Source organism: Pygocentrus nattereri, chromosome 9 (assembly GCF_015220715.1).
Source record: "Pygocentrus nattereri isolate fPygNat1 chromosome 9, fPygNat1.pri, whole genome shotgun sequence".
NCBI classification, from domain to species: domain Eukaryota; kingdom Metazoa; phylum Chordata; class Actinopteri; order Characiformes; family Serrasalmidae; genus Pygocentrus; species Pygocentrus nattereri.
Window position 1 is genome coordinate 42,382,585 of NC_051219.1, and position 20,000 is coordinate 42,402,584.

The following is a 20,000-nucleotide window of genomic DNA, read 5'->3' on the forward strand; positions in this document are numbered from 1 at the left end:
AAAGGAGGGCGAAGCAAAAGGGTCCGAAGGAAACGACGTGCGATTGCAAGTTCAAGTGTAGTCACAGCCTCGGCACGCTGCTCGCTTCCTGTTTGCTCCGGTCAAAGATCTGGCCAGGAGATGCTATGATGAAGAAGGCCCGGAGTGCTGCCGTGGGACACAGTGCTTTGCGATCAGGCTATGGAAATTAAAGTCTAAGCAAACCGGCATCTTCAGGAGTGCTAAGTGCTAAGATTAGATGTGGTTTGCTTTTTTATTTCCTGTGTGTTGCACGAGAGTCTCTTGAGGCTCGCACTAACAGTGTTACAGCAGAGGGCCTGTCTTCTCGTTTTGTTGTTTCTTGTAGGAAGTCAGGAGACCAGTTGATGAGAGGACAGTAAGAAGATCCACAGGGATGCACAGATCTGTAAGACAAGACAGTGCATTAATATGGGATGCGACCTAAAGCATAGCATGAAGCTTCACCTCAGACGTTGTGCATCTCCACTTGGTGATTAAAAAAGATTCGTCTGATTTCTAAATGATTTATTTCACTTGTAAATCATTCCAGATCAGTGCAGTGAGCTGTAAATGGTTTAAATGAGCATAAAGTTTATTATGTAGTTCTACAAGGTCTCAGTCTGAACCTCCTCCAGCTGTACGGACGACATCAACCCCACAGTCAAACTCATCCCAGACTGGACTGAGCGAGTCGGGCGTCGCTGCTCTCACGGCTCTTTCAGTGGGATTTCGGAGATCATCCAGTGCTGTGGAACCAGCGCCGAACGCTCTGAGCTGCTGGAGCTTCACTGCTGATGAAAATCAGGCTGCTCAGTTCTGACGGATTCACTCTTATTGACGTGGAGAACGCAGAACGCTCTGCTCAGGGGTCTCAGCTCCTCTCAGACTGAAGGAGCCAGTCAGAAACTCTATGACCCCCTCTTACAGTTGGAGTGTGATTGGTTCCTCGCCGCCTCACGGTTGTAAAAAATATGCGCTTTGAAATTGGATTCATCTTTTTGAATCACCCTGTATAATACACTGACACAGAATCAGTACAATTGATGTGTATACACTCACTGGCCACTTTATTAGGTACACCTTGCTAGTAAAAGGTTGGACCCCCTTTTGTTTCCAGAACTGCCTTAATTCTTCGTGGCACACTTTCAACAAGGTGTTGGAAACGTTCCTCAGAGATTTTGGTTGGTTATTTGAGTTCCTGTTGCCTTTCTATCATCTGGAACCAGTCTGCCCATTCCCCTCTGACCTCAGTATCCCAGTATATCCCAGTAGATCAGCAGTTTCTAAAATACTCAGACCAGCCCGTCTGGTACCAACAACCACGCCACGTTCAAAGTCACTTAAATCCCCTTTCTTCCCCGTTCTGATGCTCGGTCTGCACTTCAGCAAGTCGTCTTGACCACCTCTACATGCATAAATACATCGAGTTGCGGCCGTGTGATTGGCTGATTAGCTATTTATGTTAACAAGCAATTACACAGATGTACCTAATAAAGTGGCCGGTGAGTGTACATGTGGACACGTTTGAATCAAATGAATCCAGTGCAGCACTTTTTACAGAGGAACAAAATCCAAGCACAATTTTGGTGAAACATTCCATAATGCAAGGAAAATCCATGCATTACCACCAAATTCCACCCAGTTAACAGAAAACTTGAAACAGTTCGGCCTGTGAGGGCAAAACACTTATATTTCTACAAAATCTGCTGCCAAACACTGTAGCCTGAAGAATGTACTCCCAGATGCAGATATTACTACCAGACAGATGGACCATTATTTAAATATTTAAAGAAGATGAGCAAAATTCACAGTTGTCAAGTGCAAGAAAAGCTATTGCTTTGTTCTTGTTTTATGTTATTGTGAAACAGCATTTACTGTCCAGATGTTATTAGTTAGTAAAGCACTTTGAATTCAATAGAAATTGAAAGAGAAAGAGACCTTGGTTTTAGAGGCGTAGACTTGAGTCTTATGACATATGAATTTGATGACTTGACGAAATCAAAAAAGACTTGTGACTCATTTTTGACTCGGACTTTGATTCAAGTCATGTGACATGGACTTGAGTCCGACTTGAGTCACAAATTTGACGACTTGAGACTCGACAAAATCGTAAAAAGACTTGCGACTCAACTTTGACTTGAACACCAATGACTCGGACTTGAGCCTCATGACTCGGAAAGACTTAAAACCCAAAATGGGAGAGAGTGGGACTGCAGACGGGACTTACTTTTCCTGTGAATGGATTCGTTTTCTCATCAATCTGACACAACAGTTAACTTGTAATACTTGTTAACTGCCAGCTTCATAGTAGAATTTGCCACTTCAACTTAAATGGTGCAGCAGTTATGTTCTGGTGTTGCATCCGATTCAGTTCCCCCTCAAAATCACGTTCCCCTTCACAAATCAAGCCCTCAGGCATGTTCACTTAACAGGAATCATTGCCAAGCAAAAACGTTCAGGAAGTGTTAATGTACCACAGCCTTCTTTGAACTTTTGTACCTACCTTAGTTCCAGTGTTGCCTGCCATTCATTTCTAGTCTAGGTGGCTTGATTTGTGAAAAGGAACGTGATTTTGAGAGGGAACTGAATCGGCTGCAACACCGGAACATAACTGCTGCACCATTTAAGGTGGAATGGAAAATTTAAATAAGAAGCTGCTGGCGAATTAAAAGTCACCATCAGCTTCGCACCATTTAGCATAATTTTCTGTCTTTTATTTTATGTCTTTGTTTAGCTCAGCTTGGTTATTTTGGTTTCTGCTGTTGTCTAAATTCAGTAGAAACTAGCAGTTGGTTTAGCTGGCTAAGCTGGTTTCAGTGCTGATTTTGTTTGAATCCAATGTGTCAAATGTTCCCAAAAAATCATCAAAATTAATTATTTTTAGATAAGTATTTTTTTAAATTAGTTCAACGGTACTTTGCAAATCGGTCTCATGTGTATTGGCACTGCTCTTTGTGTGTAGCAGGATGTCTGTCATGGTTATCAGTGTACCATAGATTTTGGATTTCACTTCTGCTTGGTTTAGCCTTGATCCGAGTCTCCGTGGTTGGGCGCCTGTGGCATTACTGTCATCCTCGTTCTCTTCTCTTTTAGTGGCCATCGAGAAAAAACTAAACCAGGAAAACAACAAAAACATAACAAGACCAGGAAATATGTACAAACGAATGAATAAATGGACAGATGGATGAACAGATGAAAGGGTGAGTGAATGAAAGGATGTATATATGTGTGCATGAATGCAAGAATGGATGGATGGATAATGGGACAGTGAATAAATAAAAAGATAGATAAATAGAGAAAAGTGAGTGGATGGATGGACAAATGCATAAAGGAACGTAGGAATGGATGGATGATAAAGGCACAGAAAAAACTGATTAATGGATGGATAGATGGATGGATGAGTAGGTGAATGAATGAAAAGATGAGTGACGAGATTAATGGAAGGATGGATGGATGGATGGACAAATGCATAAAGGAATGAGTGGTTGGATGGATGGATGGATGGATAGACAAATGCATTAAGAAATGAATGTATGGATGGATGAAGGCACAGCAAGAATTAATGACATGATTAACGGGTGGATGGAGAGATGGATGGATGGGTGGTTGGATGGATGGATGAGAGGGTGAATGAAAAGATGAGTGAATGAATAGATGGATACATGGATGGAGGATGGGTTGTAGAAAGTGAATGAATGAACAAAGCCCTCCTACCTTCATTGTCCTGGCCAGCTCTCTTCCTCCCTGTGCTGTGGTTGTTCTCCTCCTCTTGCTCCAACTCCTGTGAGCTGCTGCTCTTTTGCTCAAAGTCCTGCCCCTTCTGCAGCAGCAAAGCATTTACAAGGCATTAAACTCTGCAAATCAAGCCAATGACGTTTTTACTTAGAGTTATCAATCCATTTTAGACGAGTTACCTGCCCTGTAGTTTTCAGTGATTCCAGGACCACAACTGTGCCAACAAACACAAGCATTATTTACTGAGAGACGAATACTGACTGGTCAGTTTTCCTATCTAGAACACACACTACTGAGTCTGTACCTGGGCGAAGTGAAATGGTCAGAGTGGGGACCTTCAGGTTCTCTGTGAATTCTACATTCACTTTCTTCTCTTTCTCCCCTTTAACCTCTCCCTTTGGCCTTTCCGAAGTCTCTTCCCTCTGAGCGAAATTGAAGGAAAGGAACAGTTTTAGGGTATAATCAAAAAACACACTCACACCCCTTTATATACACACAAACAGGAACCTAATCCACACATGTGGAAGATACACTGATCAGGCATAACATTATGACCACCTGAGAATTGTCCACCAGCCAAAAATATCCAGCCAACATTGTCCTGTGGGCAGCATCATGTGACCACTGATGAAGGACTAGAGGATGACCAACACAAACTGCAGCAGCAGATGAGCTGTCGTCTCTGACTTTACATCTACAAGGTGGACTGACAAGTTAGGAGTGTCTAATAGAGTGGACTGTGAGTGGACACAGTGTTTAAAAACTCCAGCAGCACTGCTGTGTCTGATCCACTTGTACCGGCACAACACACACTAACACACCACCACCACGTCAGTGTCACTGCAGTGCTGAGAATGATCCAAATAGTACCTGCTCTGTGAGGGTCCACGGGGGTCCTGACCACTGAAGAACAGGGTAACAGAGTATCAGAGAAACAGATGGACTACAGTCTGTAACTGTAGAACTACAAAGACCAGCTATACAGTAAGTGGAGCTGATTAAGTGGACAATGAGTGTAGAAATGAGGACATAATGTTATGCCTGATCGGTGTACATGTATGTGTCTGTTGTAAATATGAAGAAAAAGTAAATATTAACTAGTGCTATGAAATATCATCCACATCCTGCCAGCTTTATGCCCGGGTGTTCAGTTGCCTCCATTAAACAATACAGTACATGCTGGAACTCACCTAGTGCAGAACACTGTGTAAACCAATACACAACCCCAATTCCAATGAAGTTGGGACGTTGTGTAAAACAAATAAAAACAGAATACGATGATTTGCAAATCCTTTTCAACCTATATTCAACTGAATACACTACAAAGACAAGATATTTAATGTTCAAACGGATAAACTTTATTGTTTTTTGCAAATATTCACTCTTTTTGAATTTGATGCCTGCAACATGTTCCAGACAAGTTGGGACAGGATTTGCAAATCATCATGTTCTGTTTTTATTTATGTTTTACACAACATCCCCACTTCAATGGAATTGGGGTTGTACTATACTTCAAATGCACTCATGTTATAACTAATGTTTGGTGGAAGGAACATGCCTGAAACCCCTCCTTCTTCCAATCTAACGCCCTGTACATTTACATCCTCACCTTCTGTTCCCTTGATGAAGGGTTTGTAATCCAAAGCCACTCCATCTCCTCCCTGTTCCTTGGTGCTATATTAGTCCTACTACAGTTATGAGGGGGTCTGGCCTTCTAGCCACAGGCAGAAGCTCTCTAGAACTCCAGCTCAAGTTCTCAGAGCCCCCCCCTCCCTCAATCAGTCTTCCCTCATACTACCACCACCATGTTGAAGACATGGTCTGAACAACTCAAAGGAACAACTCCCCAATGGCAACATTTTGAGGACTATTCACAAAAATCACACTCAATATGTGATATCGCTGAACTTCTGTTTAACAAACAGATCCTGGAATTCTACACTGTGACTCGCCAAGACTGGTTTGACACTTTGACTCAATATCTTAAACTACAAGGGACCAAACGTGGGCCTACACACAGATTTGAGACCATGTTGTATCTCAGTACCTGTGGTTTAGTATCTCCTGCCTGTGGGTCACTCTGAGGGCTGGAGGCATACTGAGCTGAAGATGGCGAGGAGAGTGGAGCGGGAGGTGATGATGATGATGAAGAAGAAGAAGAAGAAGATAATGATGCCATGTCACTCTGTGATTGGCCCTGTACTGTCCCTATTGTCTCTGTTTCTTTGACTTTGGAGCCTCCTGCACTCGACAGGTCCAGAGGGATCTCCTCCACCCCCTCTTTCAGATTCTCCCCAGAGATTCGCTCAGGCCACGCTGCAGAACTTTTCCGGGAGGGTGAAGCTATAACTGACACTGTAGTTCTCCTGTCTCTGCTTTCACTCAGCTCCGAGACTATCCTTCTAGGGAGGTGATCTGACCAGGGTTGCGGGTGGCTGGACCCCTGAGATTGCGAGCGGGGCTCAAGGCCTGCGGTAGGAGTAACCACACTGGGAAAACGCAGGATGGAAGGGCTGGACTCTCGATTCACATTTGGATGAGACCCACTTGCCGCTTTTGCCATTGCCACCCAGTCTGTGTGATCTGGCAGGGGCCATATAGGATGGGGTCGGAATGGCATGGACACTCTGTCACAACGTTTCTCCAAAAGCAAAGGGTTTTTCCTTAGCAGAAGGAGGTTAGAGGGAAGGGATGGGGAGGTTGGAGATGGACGAGATGATCTGTCCAGATGGAGGGAGTCCACGCTGACTGCTCTGTGGAGAAGAGGTCAAGAATCAGGAGACACGTACACATAGTTTTTCCTTTCTGTGGACTGGACTTTCCATACCCTGCTCTCTTCTACAGTATTACCACAAATTGTGTGCTTGCGTTCCACTATTAGGGTTTGGCAGTATAACAGGAATACAGTATCCAGTGGTATTTAACATTTCAAAAATTGTGACTGATAAATATTAAACAGTTATGAGGATAGTGAACTGGTGTTGTTTGTGGTGCTAGTGCTTGGTAGTACTTAGCTAGCAGGCAAATAGCCCCACACACCAAAAGACAAGCATGAATAATTGACTCAGGCTTAAATCTGAGGGCATGGGGTCGAGTAAATAGTGTTGCAGGTCACCCTTGCACTAACGCACCCCTATACCATCTTGAATACTGGCTTTTGAAATCTGAACTGGTAACAAGCTGAGTGGTCTTTAGCCTGGAGGACACGTGTCCATGATTTCTAAAAAATCATTTCAAATGTTGATTTGGTGGACCACAGGACACTTTTCCACTTCCCCGTGACCCATTTTAAATGACCTTGGCCCAGAGAAGGTGGCAGCATTTCTGGATTCTGTTTATGTACAGTTTCTTCTTTGCGTTTTAGATCTTTAACTTGCATTTGTGGATGCAGCGACAAACTGTTATAGACACTGCCATAGACAGTGGTTTTCAGAAGTGTTTATGAGCTCATGCAGTTATTTCCTCTACAGAATCATGCCTGTTTTTAATGTAGTCTGAGGGCCCAAAGATCATGGCTAGCAAATACTCGTGTTTGGCCTTGTTCGTTGCATGCAAAGATTTCTCCAGATTTTCTGAGTCTTTAAATTATGCACTGTAGATGATGAAAAACTAAAGTTCTTTACATTGAGAAATGTTATTCTGGAATTGTTGCACTATTTGATCGTGTAGTCTCTCACAGAGTTGTGAACCCCTCCTCATCTTTACTTCTGAAAGTAAAAGTAAAGTTTTTTTTATACCCAATCAGTTGTTCTCAATCAGTTTTTTAGCTTTACACAACTTTTCAAGCCTTTTGTTGCTCCCATCCCAACTTTTTTGGAGCGTGTTGTTGGCGTCAAATTCAAAATGGGCAAAGATTGTTAAAAAAACTTCTCAAAAAATTTCTCATTTTCAACATTTGATATGTTGTCTTTGTACTATAGGAATTAAATGATATACACACTTTTGCATTTTGTTTTTATTTTCATTTTGCACAGCTTGCCAACTTTTTTGAAAATGGGGTTGTGGTTCTTTTACTTTAGTTTGGTCACTTCTCTCTTATATTGCAGTGGAGAGACGAATTAAAATTTGTGCTCATTTATTTTCTGGTTAATAAGGTTAAAACCACTGGTGTGAAATAGCGGGTGGGGCTGGAGTTGGGGGTAGATGGGGTACAGATTCTTCTCACTTTTGAAAATTACGTAAGATAATTTTTGCCTGTCATAAATATCCAACAACAACAAAACAATTACATAGCTCGCTTTTCCGCCACTTACTTTTCCTTAAACCATCCCACACCAGTGATATCATGGTGTGGAGGCTAAAACTGACTGGATGTTGATGCAAATTTTGGCTAAAAAAAACGTCTCTGGCAGTGTTGAGTCTGCCCTTAGACAAGCAGCAAGCCTAACAGCTAACCTTACTGCCCTTTTATTTCTATTAATAGTCAATCAAACTTTGGACTAGGTGGCACGGTGGCGTGGTGGGTAGCGCTGTTGCCTCACAGTGAGGAGGTCCTGGGTTCGATTCCCCTGCCGGGTGTTCTCTGCGTGGGTTCCTCCGGGTTCTCCGGTTTCCTCCCACAGTCCAAAGAAATGAAGTCAGGCCAATTGGACATGCTAAATTGCCCCTGGGTGTGAGTGACTGTCTGTGTCTGTCTGTCTGCCCTGCGATGGACTGGCGACCTGTCCAGGGTGTGTCCTGCCTTCTGCCCTAAGACTACTGGGATAGGCTCCAGCAACCCCCTGCAACCCTGAAGGAGAAGCGGCTTAGAATATGAATGGATGGATAACTTTGGACTGATATTCAGTTAATAGACATATTGCTTTGTTTTGAATGGCAGAAGTGTGAAAGAGCTGGCAGATATTTGCAATCATGCCCATACATTTTAAAACTCTGACTTAACCCAAAATAGATTGCTGTTTTGTTTAATTATAGTTAATTTAGACAAAAAGAAAGACGCATTAACATGGCCTGCCTGTTTGTTATCAGGCAGTCGTTTTCAGTACATATTTACCGCATGAGCGTTTGTTGCTTATGCTCTGTTATTAATAGTTCTTCCTCTTTCTGCTGCGTTCTCATCACATCTCTCATTATTGACGTATTTTTCCTAAATATTTATATCAACATGCAAATCAGTTTTAGGCTTATGTTGCTATAGATACAGCCTGCTGACATTGGTCCGCCCACTTGTCAGATGAAATTAAAGGTTAATGTTAAAGTTGTTGGGTTGTGTAATAACGTTTTGCTTTGCTTCATCTTATCTGTATGTATGACTCGCTAATGTAAGTTCTTCAGCTGCCACCAGATAAAGCACCTTTTCAACCGCACAACAGCCAATGCCACGTGACATTCTGACTTCCAAAGTTTGTGATGATACAAACGATATTGCAGAAGAAATTGAAACATTCATGGAACCAGTTTTATTTTAACCCACCATCTCTTCCCTCATCCTCCTGGAAATATCATCAAGCAGATACTGCCCAAGCATATCTGCTGTCTTACCTCCTCTCTCTCCATGTTGCTGGGTTTGTCGGGCTCACAGGAGTAGGAAGTTTACTCAGTTCCTGAAATGAAACAACGCAGGATCAGTCAGATGGGGAAAAGGATCAAAACAAAACAGGTTCACACTTAGTACATTTTTTTAGTAAGAGAATGGCTAAAGGAACTGTATGGTTCATGGTTCTTTAGCTTTATGGAGAATGTGTTGATTATGGTTCATGGTTCTATATAGAAGGGTAAACCCACTAAATGGGGTCCTGCCACTGTCACAATGTTAAGCCTATAACAACAGCAGATCCCTTTTAGGTGCTACATAAAACCATTTTCGGTTCTCTATAGAAACATATACAGCTCTTCTAATGCTGAATACACTACAGGCTAAAAACTGGGAAGCAATGCTAACTTGGTAAAGATAGAAAACCTCGTATCTCCAAAATGGTCATTTTTACAGGAGAAGGAAAAAACCTACTTTACTTTTAATGCAAGTCAATGGAACAAAACTTTTTCCCAAATCATTTTGGGCCGTCTCTTTTTGTCCCTTCTTCATGAAATGTATGCACAATGTAAAGGACAACAGGCATTTTCAAATTATGTCAAAAACTGAAAAACAACAAAAATAGAGATATGAGGTTTTCTTCTGGCAGCAGTGATATATAGTAAGATTATATAACATATGTAAATCATAATACAACATAACAGACCATAGAACAAAAGGATTCGACTAAACGTCTGCAGTAGTAGTGTCAAAATAACCCATTTGCTTTGCCGCTGTAGAGTTTACTGCTGTCTGAATCGTATCACCCAATTCTCACACTCAGGTGCTCCTGAAAGGTGGATGAACTACATGAGGCATGGGACTCTTATCAACACAGACAGTGGAGGCTTTTCCTCATATACAACTGGCAATGATAGAGTATAGCACTGCAAGGCAATCGAACATCATGGAAAAACGTCTTTGATTAAACTGGGTATCAGTGAACATCTTGTGTTGTGTCTGCTGTCGGTTCGAAACCTTTAGAGGGGAATTTTATCACTTGCTTTTACAATCTCTGCAAAATTCAGTAAACAAAGTCAGTCGGAGTGGTTTGGGTCCCTCAGATCATGATTTGCTGTGAAATATGCTATTTGCTCCTATAATTCTTGCCTGGAGTGTTTGTGAAAAAGGTCTTATAAAAGTAAACTGGCCACACTGAGTGCTTGTACTTACAAAAGGATACGTTCCACTCCACCCTTGCAACTGTTTGTGCGCGGATCCTTTACCTATACGTGTTCACAGAAAGCGAGAATTACAAACGGGTAATATCATGAACTGGATGATGTGATCTGGACAAACTGAGAACATTTAGGCATTACTTGATGCTTCCGTCCTCTCAGACAGCATCTCTGTGGTTTGACAGTGTTCGTTCTCACTCTTCACAATGGCCGTTGATGTGGTGGCGCCACCTGCTGACGGCCGCTCGGCCTTCAGCACAGAGGTCAGCAGGGTCAAAGGAGAGGCTGTAGGCTCGGGGGAGCGTTTGACTTCTGGACTTCTAGCTTCCTCCGGGTGGCCGTTTTGTTGCCTGAAAGGTTGAGGATGGAAACAAATCAGCTCCAATTAAGTTGTACCTGTTATAGACACCTTTGGAATTGAACAGAGTGGAATCTCAGCAAAATGTCCCACATATATGACCACCCAGAGAGTCCGTCTCTCAAACAAGCTGTGAGCGGTGTTATCTTTAGCTAAGACAAGGTGGCTTGTTTAATGATGCTTAAAACCAGGTCTCCCCAGAGCTGACAGTACGTGACTGAGGTGTCCTTGAGCAAGACACCTAACCCCCAACTGCTCCCCAGGCGCTGCGGATTGGGCTGCCCACCGCTCCGGACAAGTGTGCTCACTGGACCCTAGTGTGTGTGTGTGCTCACTAGTGTGTATGTGGTGTTTCACTGCACGGATGGGTTAAATGTGGAGGTGAAATTTCCCCGTTGTGGGACTAATAAGGGTCTCTTAATCTTAATATATTATATATTATTAAAGACATAAATGATCCAGAGATTATCCAAAGACTGATTTTTCCTTAAGCCTTTTGACAAAACAATGTTCTAGGAACACCTATTTTCTGTCACATCTTACGAGTAATAAACATCGACTCAAGCCAGAAGACCTCGTAACATCAGAAAAAAGCATTGAGTTTTATTTTTATTTTTTTCCCTCTCCATTTAATCCCAGTATAAGCTTATGCATCTTAATGTAACATACTAAAACCATCCTCTTTGATCCTGTTTGGCTGTTTTTCTAGAAAAAAAATTCCAATTTGAGTAAAATCGTGACCTAATAAGTCTGATGAGTTTATGATTGTCAGACTGATTCATTTGAGTCAAAGCATCAGTCATACTGCTTCATTTGTAGTGAGCAACCATGGCAGGTCGTCGCATCCACTGAGTGAACACTGCTAGTTATAAATGAAAGGCCATACGTTCGTACCAGGGCAGAAATAATGTACACAATAACGATCAACACTCACTCTATCCGTCTGCGTAGACCCTTCACCTCCTCCTTCAGCTTTTCATTCTCTTTCATCAGGGCACTGATCTCACTCACTGCAGCAGCAGGAAGACAGGAACAGGAAACAGAAGAACATGTGAGGGAAGTCATTTACAGTAGCTGACAGTTTACTCGACCGATAAAAGATTCACAGGCTGTGCGATAACCAAATGTACTCCACTTTGGGCCTTAAGCCCAAATACCAGTGGAATCTAACAGAGTCTAAGGCATTTAAGAAAAGGCTAGGTGGTCAGCAGAGGTGGACAGTACCAAAGTAAATGTAATTAGTTTCTGTACTTTAGTATTTTGGTGTATCTGTACTGAAGTTTCTCCGTTCTGGGCGACTTTTTCCTTTCACTCCACTACATTTCAGAGTCTAATATCCGACTTTTTCCTCCTACATTTTGAGAAATCTGTCGTTCCTTTTGGTTTCTGTGTGTATAAAAACGTAACATGTCAAAACGAAAGAAGCGCAAAGCCAGAGCACCAATCAGGGCCCAGCGGTCACTTTGTTTAGAGCTGGTTTTGACCTGTTGGTCATACCGACCCAGTGCAGCACGCGGTTCAACGTCAGCGCAGCAGCGTAAAACTTTGGGAGAGTCTGTTCAACATAAATGATGAACTAACCTAACTTTGTGTAAATAGAGCTCAATATAGAAATATGTCCACATATGCAGTCGAGACTGACGCAGCTTTTTTCTGAATTTCTACAAACACCATTTCATTTTATAGTAAATGAGTTTGGGCTGGTTTATGTTTATGAACAGACGCCTACAGATCAACATAGTAAAGGAGCTCATCTGTGATCCTGAGTTTAAAGCCAGTTTTTATTCAACTTAAACTTGGAACTAAGTTGTAAATAAATCTGAAACTGAAACTTTGCTTGTGTGTAAAAAGTGATTTCAGAGCCACTCGGTTCTCCCTGATGGAAACTGTTTACCTTCAGTGTTTTGTGCTTCTGATCATTTTAATAGACGTCAGCGTCACTAATTAATGACGTTCTATTAAAAGACTGGTTTACCAAGAGAGACGCTGGAGGACTTTCACCTGAAATTAGTTCATGAAGCCAGTCTGGTTATAAAAATGATAACAGGACATCAGAGCCAGAATTACTCTTTTAGTACTTTTACTTTATACTTAAGTACATTTGAAGGGAAATACTTTAGTACTTTTACTCAAGTGGAGGTCTAAAGGGAGGAACTTCTACTTTTACTGGAGGAATATTTTACCTTGGGTGTCTCTACTTTACTACTACACACCCCGTCTCACCTCCAGGCTTTTATTTTACTGTTCTGTTTTAAATAATTCGTTATGAAAAAGTACAAATACAAACTTTTCACCTGGAAAAACATCTTTAAAGTTCACCATCAGACCTTAAAACCACTGTAGAACCTTTGAGGGAACCTTTACATCGTTTGTACCTCGATGAATGGAAAATGTACCTGCACAGAATCTTTATTTCTGGCAGTCTAGTACTGTCGCAAAAAATATAACATTATATAACATTATTACAGAGTGTGATATTGGTTACCTCAAAATAAACCTGGGTCATTTGTCACATGTTGTGCATGTTATTGCAAATCAAGTGAGAAAAAAAATGCTGCGTTATATTTAAAACATTGTAAAAATGCTGAATGTTCTCAGACATTTAACAGGCTATGTACAGCATGCACCACTGGCTCCCAACAGCCATCAAATACAGGTAACTTTTTCAGGAGATAATTATGGGGGCATTAGACGTAACGTCCACCTGTATTTACAAAGAAAAAAAAACAAACAGAAGTTTACAAGACTGGTGTTAAAAAAATCATTCAAATGTCTACCAAAACTAGGTCTCCTGGCTATCATACAAGTCCTGGAAGACCACCGAAGCTGTCCCCGTCAGATAAACAGTACTGAAAGCTTTCATCCTCGAGAGAGAGGAGAAAACCAAGCACCACAGGTGTCTCTGTCCATCCTTCCTCTGTGAAAAGAAGCTCAATGCTACAGTTCTGTAAGCTTTTAAGAAGCTGCTACTGAGAAAGGAAGGAAGCACATTTGCTGATCAAACAAAGAAGCTGCTGGTGCTGTAAGAATAATGGCCTGACCACCCCAGACCTCAGTGTCACTGAATGTGTCTTGGATCATGGGAAGCAGGCAATGCAACCAACTTCTAAGACTGAACTTTGGAGGTGTGGGAAAAAACCTCCCGATTTCTTTGAACAAAGGAAACTGATAAAAGCCCCCCCTGGACAGAAGGAGTGGACCCACTAAATACTGAACATTCTGATGCTGTATTTAGTTGTCGGAGCTTCTGTGTGTGATGCTCTCTGTGTGTTCTCTGTGCTGTCCGTGCTCTGTCAGTGTCACTAGTGCTAGATTAGAAACTGGGGTTTTGTTCTTGACAGTTACAGTAATTCCTGTGGTTAACAGCTACTGCCCTCGGCTATATTTGTGTGTGTATATAAAGTGTGTTGTTCTCTTACTCAGTACAGAGATGTGCTGCAGACTCTGAAGCTGAGAGCTTTCGTAGTCCTGCTGTTGCTTCTTAGCCACTTCCTGAGTGACTGTACACCTATCACACAGGCCCGCACGCAACCTGCACACACACATGCACACGTTAACAGGCGTACCCTTACTAACAGACACAGATGCCGAATTATGCATCACCTACATGTTCTCCAGCTGTTTGATGTTCTCCGTGAGCACCCGCTGCTGCTCTCTCAGTTGCTGGTTTCTGTTGTACAGCTCCTCCAGTCTCTTTGCATCACTGCAACACAACAGCCAGTGAGCTACAGCAAATCATTAGGCCCGTCACAACCTTCTGATCAAAGTTCCTGCACTTCAGGAAAGTAAGTAAGTAAGTAAGTAAGTAAGACTTCATTTCTATAGCACTTTTCCAGAGTGACTCACAGTGCTTTACAAAATACTTACAAATAAAATACAAGACAATTAAGATCATTATGATTATATACTCAAATAAGTAATACACACAGTTTAAATACTCAAATGCACACCGGCTTATAAAGCACATTAATCACAAGCTGCTAAAAGCAAGAGAATAAAAATAAGTCTTTAAATGTTTTTTAAAACCTCTGTTGATTCAGGAGGTCTGACAGCAGTAGGAAGACTATTTTGGAGCATTAACTGCAAAAGCCCGGTCCCCCTTTGATTTCAGGTTAGTACGTGGACCAGTTAATAACCCCTGACTTGAAGACCTTAAAGTTCTCGCACTCTAAAGAGGACGTAAGAGCTCAGTAATGTATGCTGGAGCCTCGTTGTGAACAGCCTGAATTTTAAGTAAGCATTAAAATTTTAAAATCAATTCTGTAGCTTACAGGCAACCAGTGTAGAGAAGCCAGTACTGGTGTAATATGTTCCCTGTGCTTTGTCCTAGTGAGAAGACGAGCAGCTGCATTTTGAACAAGCTGTAGACGAGCCACCTCTCTCTGACTCCGACAAGTAAATAAGGCATTGCAGTCGTCCAAACGGGTGGAGACAAAAGCATGAATAATTTTTTCAATGTCAGAAAAGGGCAGGAAATTTCTAACTTTACTAATATTTTTAAGTAAAAAGCAGGAAGAAGCTTCTTGATGTGTAAGGAGGAACTGAGGTGGGAGTCAAAAGTCACACCGAGATTTCTCACAAAGGGCTTTGCCTTTAATCCAACACAATCACTAGCTAACTGCACTTCAGGAAAGCTGACACTTTAATCTAGTTTACAGAAAAAAAGATAACAGGGTAACATTCTAAGGCAGTCTAAGGCAGGGCTGCCCAAAATGAGGCCTACAGGCCTACGGCATGGATGTTTAACCCTTGTGTAGTGCTCAGGTCTGTGGGACCCATTTTCAACGTTTACCAAAAGAAAAAAATTGCCTGATTTATTATCATTTCAACCTCGGATTCTTGGCCTTTACTCATTTTCTGCAAAGAACATATAAAATAAGCCATTTTCAGTGTCTTCGATCTGGTTATATATTACACATGAAGTGTTGGGCTGAACCCGCGGGGAGTAAAAGTGTGGAGGTGCTGTGTCCTTCACTCTGTTCTCCTCCTACATGGCCTGCTGTTAGTGTGTGTTTGTGTGTGTGTGTGTGTGTGTGTGTGGGAGGGAGGGAGGACAGCATGGACAGGCTGCTGACTGGCTACAGCTGCTAAAGGAGAACCACTTGTGATATTTTAAACATCTGGTATTTTTACATGAATTGTTATTACTGCATTGATTTAATAAAACAATAATGTGGTGGGTCCACCAGACGACTGAGTAACAACCACATCACCACCACACAAGGGTTAATGTGGTCCCTAAGCCACCCCCACTCCTTCAGAGAACACATATTTTATGTGAAGTGAAATGAATGAGTTTGACGAAATATGTAAACATTTTATGAAGGTTCAGAACATATTTTAGTGAGTAGACCATACAGTCCATATATGGCAACCTAAGCTGCAAAAAAAAGCCAGTTTTGAATCCACTCATTCTGGGATGTCATGACAACCAATCCACTCACATATCTCCACCTCTATAGCCTAAAGTAGTTTAGCTCCACCCATTCATCTTAAAGTTTCATTGCTGAGTGTATTTTGAATAAGTCCAGTTCCAATTGCACAGCCAGTCGGAAGAGAGTTAGTGAATCTTATATGTGTGTATTTAACGCACAGTAAGAAAAACAATCTGTCGACAGCACAAGACTGAGGTGCCCTTGAACAAGGCACCTAACCCCCAACTGCCCCCCCGGGCACTTCGGATAGGGCTGCCAACTGCTCTGGGCAAGTGTGCTCACTGCCCCTTAGTGTGTGTGCTCACTAGTGTGTATGCAGTGTTTCACCGCACAAATGGATGGATATGAACTTGAGCAACATCCCATTCATAATCCATAGAGTTTAATATGATGTCGGCCCACCCTTTGCAGCTATAACAGCTTCAGCTCTTCTGGGAAGGCTTTCCACAAGGGTTAGGGGTGTGTTTATGGGAATTTTTGACCGTTCTTCCAGAACCGCATTTGTGAGGTCAGACACTGATGTTGGACGAGAAGGCCTGGCTCACAGTCTCCGCTCTAATTCATCCCAAAGGTGTTCTATGGGGTTGTGGTCAGGACTCTGTGCAGGCCAGTTGAGTTCTTCTACACCAAACTGGCTCATCCACGTCTTTATGGACCTGCTTTGTGCACTGGTGCGCAGTCATGTTGGAAGCATGAAATTGTCCAAAATCTCTTGGTGCTGAAGCTTTAAGAGTTCCTTTCACTGGAACTAAGGGGCCGAGCCCAACTGCTGAAAAACAACCCCTCACTATAACCCCCCCTCCACCAAACTTAACACTGGGCACAATGCAGTCAGACAAGTACCGTCTCCTGGCAACCGCCAAACCCAGATTCGTCCATCAGATTCCCAGACGGAGAAGCGTGATTGGTCACTCCAGAGAACACGTCTCCACTGCTCTAGAGTCCAGTGGCGGCGCTTTACACCACTGCATTCCACGCTTTGCATTGTGCTTGGTGATGTAAGGTTTGGATGCAGCTGCTCGGCCATGGAAACCCATTCCATGAAGCTCTCTACGCTGTTCTTGAGCTGATCTGAAGGCCACATGAAGTTTGGAGGTCTGTAGTGATTGAATCTGCAGAAAGTCGGTGACCTCTGCGCACTATGCCCCTCAGCATCCGCTGACTTTGTGGCTGAGTTGCTGTCGTTCCCAATCATTTCCATTTTGTTATAATCCCACTGATAGTTGACTGTGGAATATTTAGTAGTGAGGAAATTTCACGACTGGACTTGCTGCACAGGTGGCGTCCGATCACGGCACCACGCTGGAATTCACTGAGCTCCTGAGAGCGACCCATTCTTTCACTAATGTCTGTAGAAGCAGTCTGCAGGCCTAGGGGCTCGGCTTTATACACCTGTGGCCATGGAAGTGACTGGAACACCTGAATTCAATGATTTGGATGGGTGAGCGAAAACTTTGGTAAATGTAGTGTATATTATTCTTAAATACACAATAACAGAAAGAGCTTGTTTAAATCTAAGGGATAAAAAGAGAGGTTTAAAATGATCAACTAAATTATGTTATACTAAACTAACTAAATTACTATTATACATAGTGTGTCTGTTTTTGGCACAAAAAAAAATATTCCAAAGTGGATTGAAGGGGGTAAAAACAAGAAAAATGTAGGATATGGGCCCTTTAAAGATGCCAGTACCTCCAACATGTGAAAACAGAAAGATAAGAAGTTGCTGCCTGGCTCTTTTGTCTTTTTGGCCAAACACAAAACTTTGCTACCCCAAGACAAAGTTATGGCACCCTGGTGTAAGAAATTGAGACTCACCAGTTTTTCTTGTTGGTTAGTTCCAGCACCTTTTCTTGCCATCCTATTGGTGGAGAGAAGAAAAACAAATGCTTGTGGAATATTTCCTGAAATGATTGTAATGCTGTAAAATATCCTAATTGACCATTTTCTTTACTAGTATTGCTTAGAGCTTCCACTTGCTAGTCACTTTGTAAGCTCCACGTTTTATATCGCTGCAGTTGGAGGAAAATCCCGTATCAAAATTTTTGTCATTTTTGAGTTTTTGACATAATTTGAAAATGCCTGTTGACTTTTACATTGTGTGAATTTTATGATGAATGGATCAGAAGAAATGGCCCAAAATGAGTTGGAAAAAAAATCTAGTTCCATTGACTTACATTAAAAGTAAGGAAGGTGTTTTCTTTTTCCTTTAAAGTTACCATTTTGGAGACGCAAGCTTTATATATATATATATATATATATATATATATATATATATATATATATATATATATATAATGTGTGTGTGTGTGTGTGTGTGTGTGTATACACTGTAGCCCATCTGTTGCTGTCTCAGGCTCAGAACTGGCTCAGAATTGGATCTAAATCCACATTTTCTCAGCACTGACAAAGAAGCCAGGTTAAACCTAAGCTAAGCAGCAGGTCATTTTATCTTGTGACACGTTCAAGGAATGTCCTTTCATGTTATTTTTAGATTATTTGTTCTTCAGTGTTTATTCACGCTATTCTCTTGAGGACTCTTACTGTACAGGGTGGAGCCAGACCACAGGATGTATGTGTGAGCAGAAAGAGCTGAGAATCAGCTCAATGAGCTAAGTAGGGAACCCGTTGTTAGAACAGATAAAAGTTTCACATGTATAGTGAAGCAGTGGTCAGCAACAGCAGGCTAATAAACCACCAGGATGTGTGTGAAAGATCTCTTTTTGCACAATATTTACGTGACAGTAAATAGTTTCACAAGGGAAGAAATACTCCATTTACACTCAGCCATAAAGGCATAAATTAAGACTTGAGTCTTACTATCATTTAAGATAAGATAAGATAATCCTTTATTAGTCCCACAGCGGGGAAATTAAGAGTATTGCAGCAGCAGAGTTAGATAGAGATAGAGCAGCAGAGAATAGAAGTAAATCACTCAGTAACAGAAACAGTATAAACATTATCAGTCACTCACACCCAGGGGCAATGTAGCATGTCCAATTGGCCTGACTGCCTGTCTTTGGACTGTGGGAGGAAACCCACGCAGACACGAGGAGAACATGCAAACTCCACGCAGAGAGGACCCCCAGACACGGAATCGAACCCAGGCCCTCCTCGCTGTGAGGCGACAGTGCCACCCACCACGCCACCGGTATAAACATTATAAATATCCATCCATCCATCCCTTCTAAGCCACTTCTCCCTCAGGGTTGCTGGAGCCTATCCCAGCGGTCATCGGGCAGAAGGCAGAATACACCCTGGACAGGTTGCCAGTCCATCGCAGGGCAGACAGACAGACACAGACAGTCACTCACACCCAGGGGCAATTTAGCATGTCCAATTGGCCTGACTGCATGTCTTTGGACTGTGGGAGGAAACCCACACAGACATGGGGAGAACATGTAAACTCCACACAGAGAGGACCCCAGTCACCCGGCCGGGGAATCGAACCCAGGCCCTCCTCGCTGTGAGGCGACAGTGTGCCACCATGCTGCCTAGTATAAACATCATAAGCATTATAAATAATGAAAGTTAAATCTCTAAACTATTTACAACAAAATAAGAATAAAAATAAGAGTTGCATAAGATCTGTATTGCACTTTACACCAGCCAGGTGGGCATACAGGGAAGGTGCTTCTAATAAAGTGACTGTTAAGTGTACAGCACCATCTAATACTGGGTAAAAAGTAATAACTTTATAGGAGAAGGCAAAAATATCCATCTTTTTAATGGAAGATAATGTAAGGAGATTTTATTCCAAGTAGTTTATCATGAAAAAGTCA

The 20,000-nt window shown here is 42.1% G+C and overlaps 1 protein-coding gene across 3 annotated transcripts in view; it reads right to left on the reverse strand.

Moving 5' to 3' along the window:
* rbbp8l (retinoblastoma binding protein 8-like) overlaps positions 1-20,000 on the reverse strand; it is a 40,681-nt gene that overhangs the window by 317 nt on the left and 20,364 nt on the right. For 2 of the 3 annotated variants that reach the window (XM_017720173.1, XM_017720172.1), the window contains exons 3-15: positions 18,037-18,079; positions 14,391-14,486; positions 14,203-14,315; positions 11,718-11,793; positions 10,567-10,775; positions 10,421-10,473; positions 9,217-9,278; positions 5,783-6,488; positions 4,040-4,157; positions 3,915-3,949; positions 3,715-3,820; positions 2,992-3,110; positions 1-404 (exon numbers count right to left, since the gene is read on the reverse strand). The exon at positions 1-404 is cut by the window's left edge and continues 317 nt beyond it. In XM_017720173.1, the coding sequence (XP_017575662.1) occupies positions 3,022-3,110; positions 3,715-3,820; positions 3,915-3,949; positions 4,040-4,157; positions 5,783-6,488; positions 9,217-9,278; positions 10,421-10,473; positions 10,567-10,775; positions 11,718-11,793; positions 14,203-14,315; positions 14,391-14,486; positions 18,037-18,079 (1,706 nt within the window). In that variant the 3' untranslated portion in view covers positions 1-404; positions 2,992-3,021. Of the gene's footprint in view, positions 405-2,991; positions 3,111-3,714; positions 3,821-3,914; positions 3,950-4,039; positions 4,158-5,782; positions 6,489-9,216; positions 9,279-10,420; positions 10,474-10,566; positions 10,776-11,717; positions 11,794-14,202; positions 14,316-14,390; positions 14,509-18,036; positions 18,080-20,000 lie in introns of all 3 variants that reach the window. The other variant, XM_017720175.2, reaches the window with a different exon arrangement.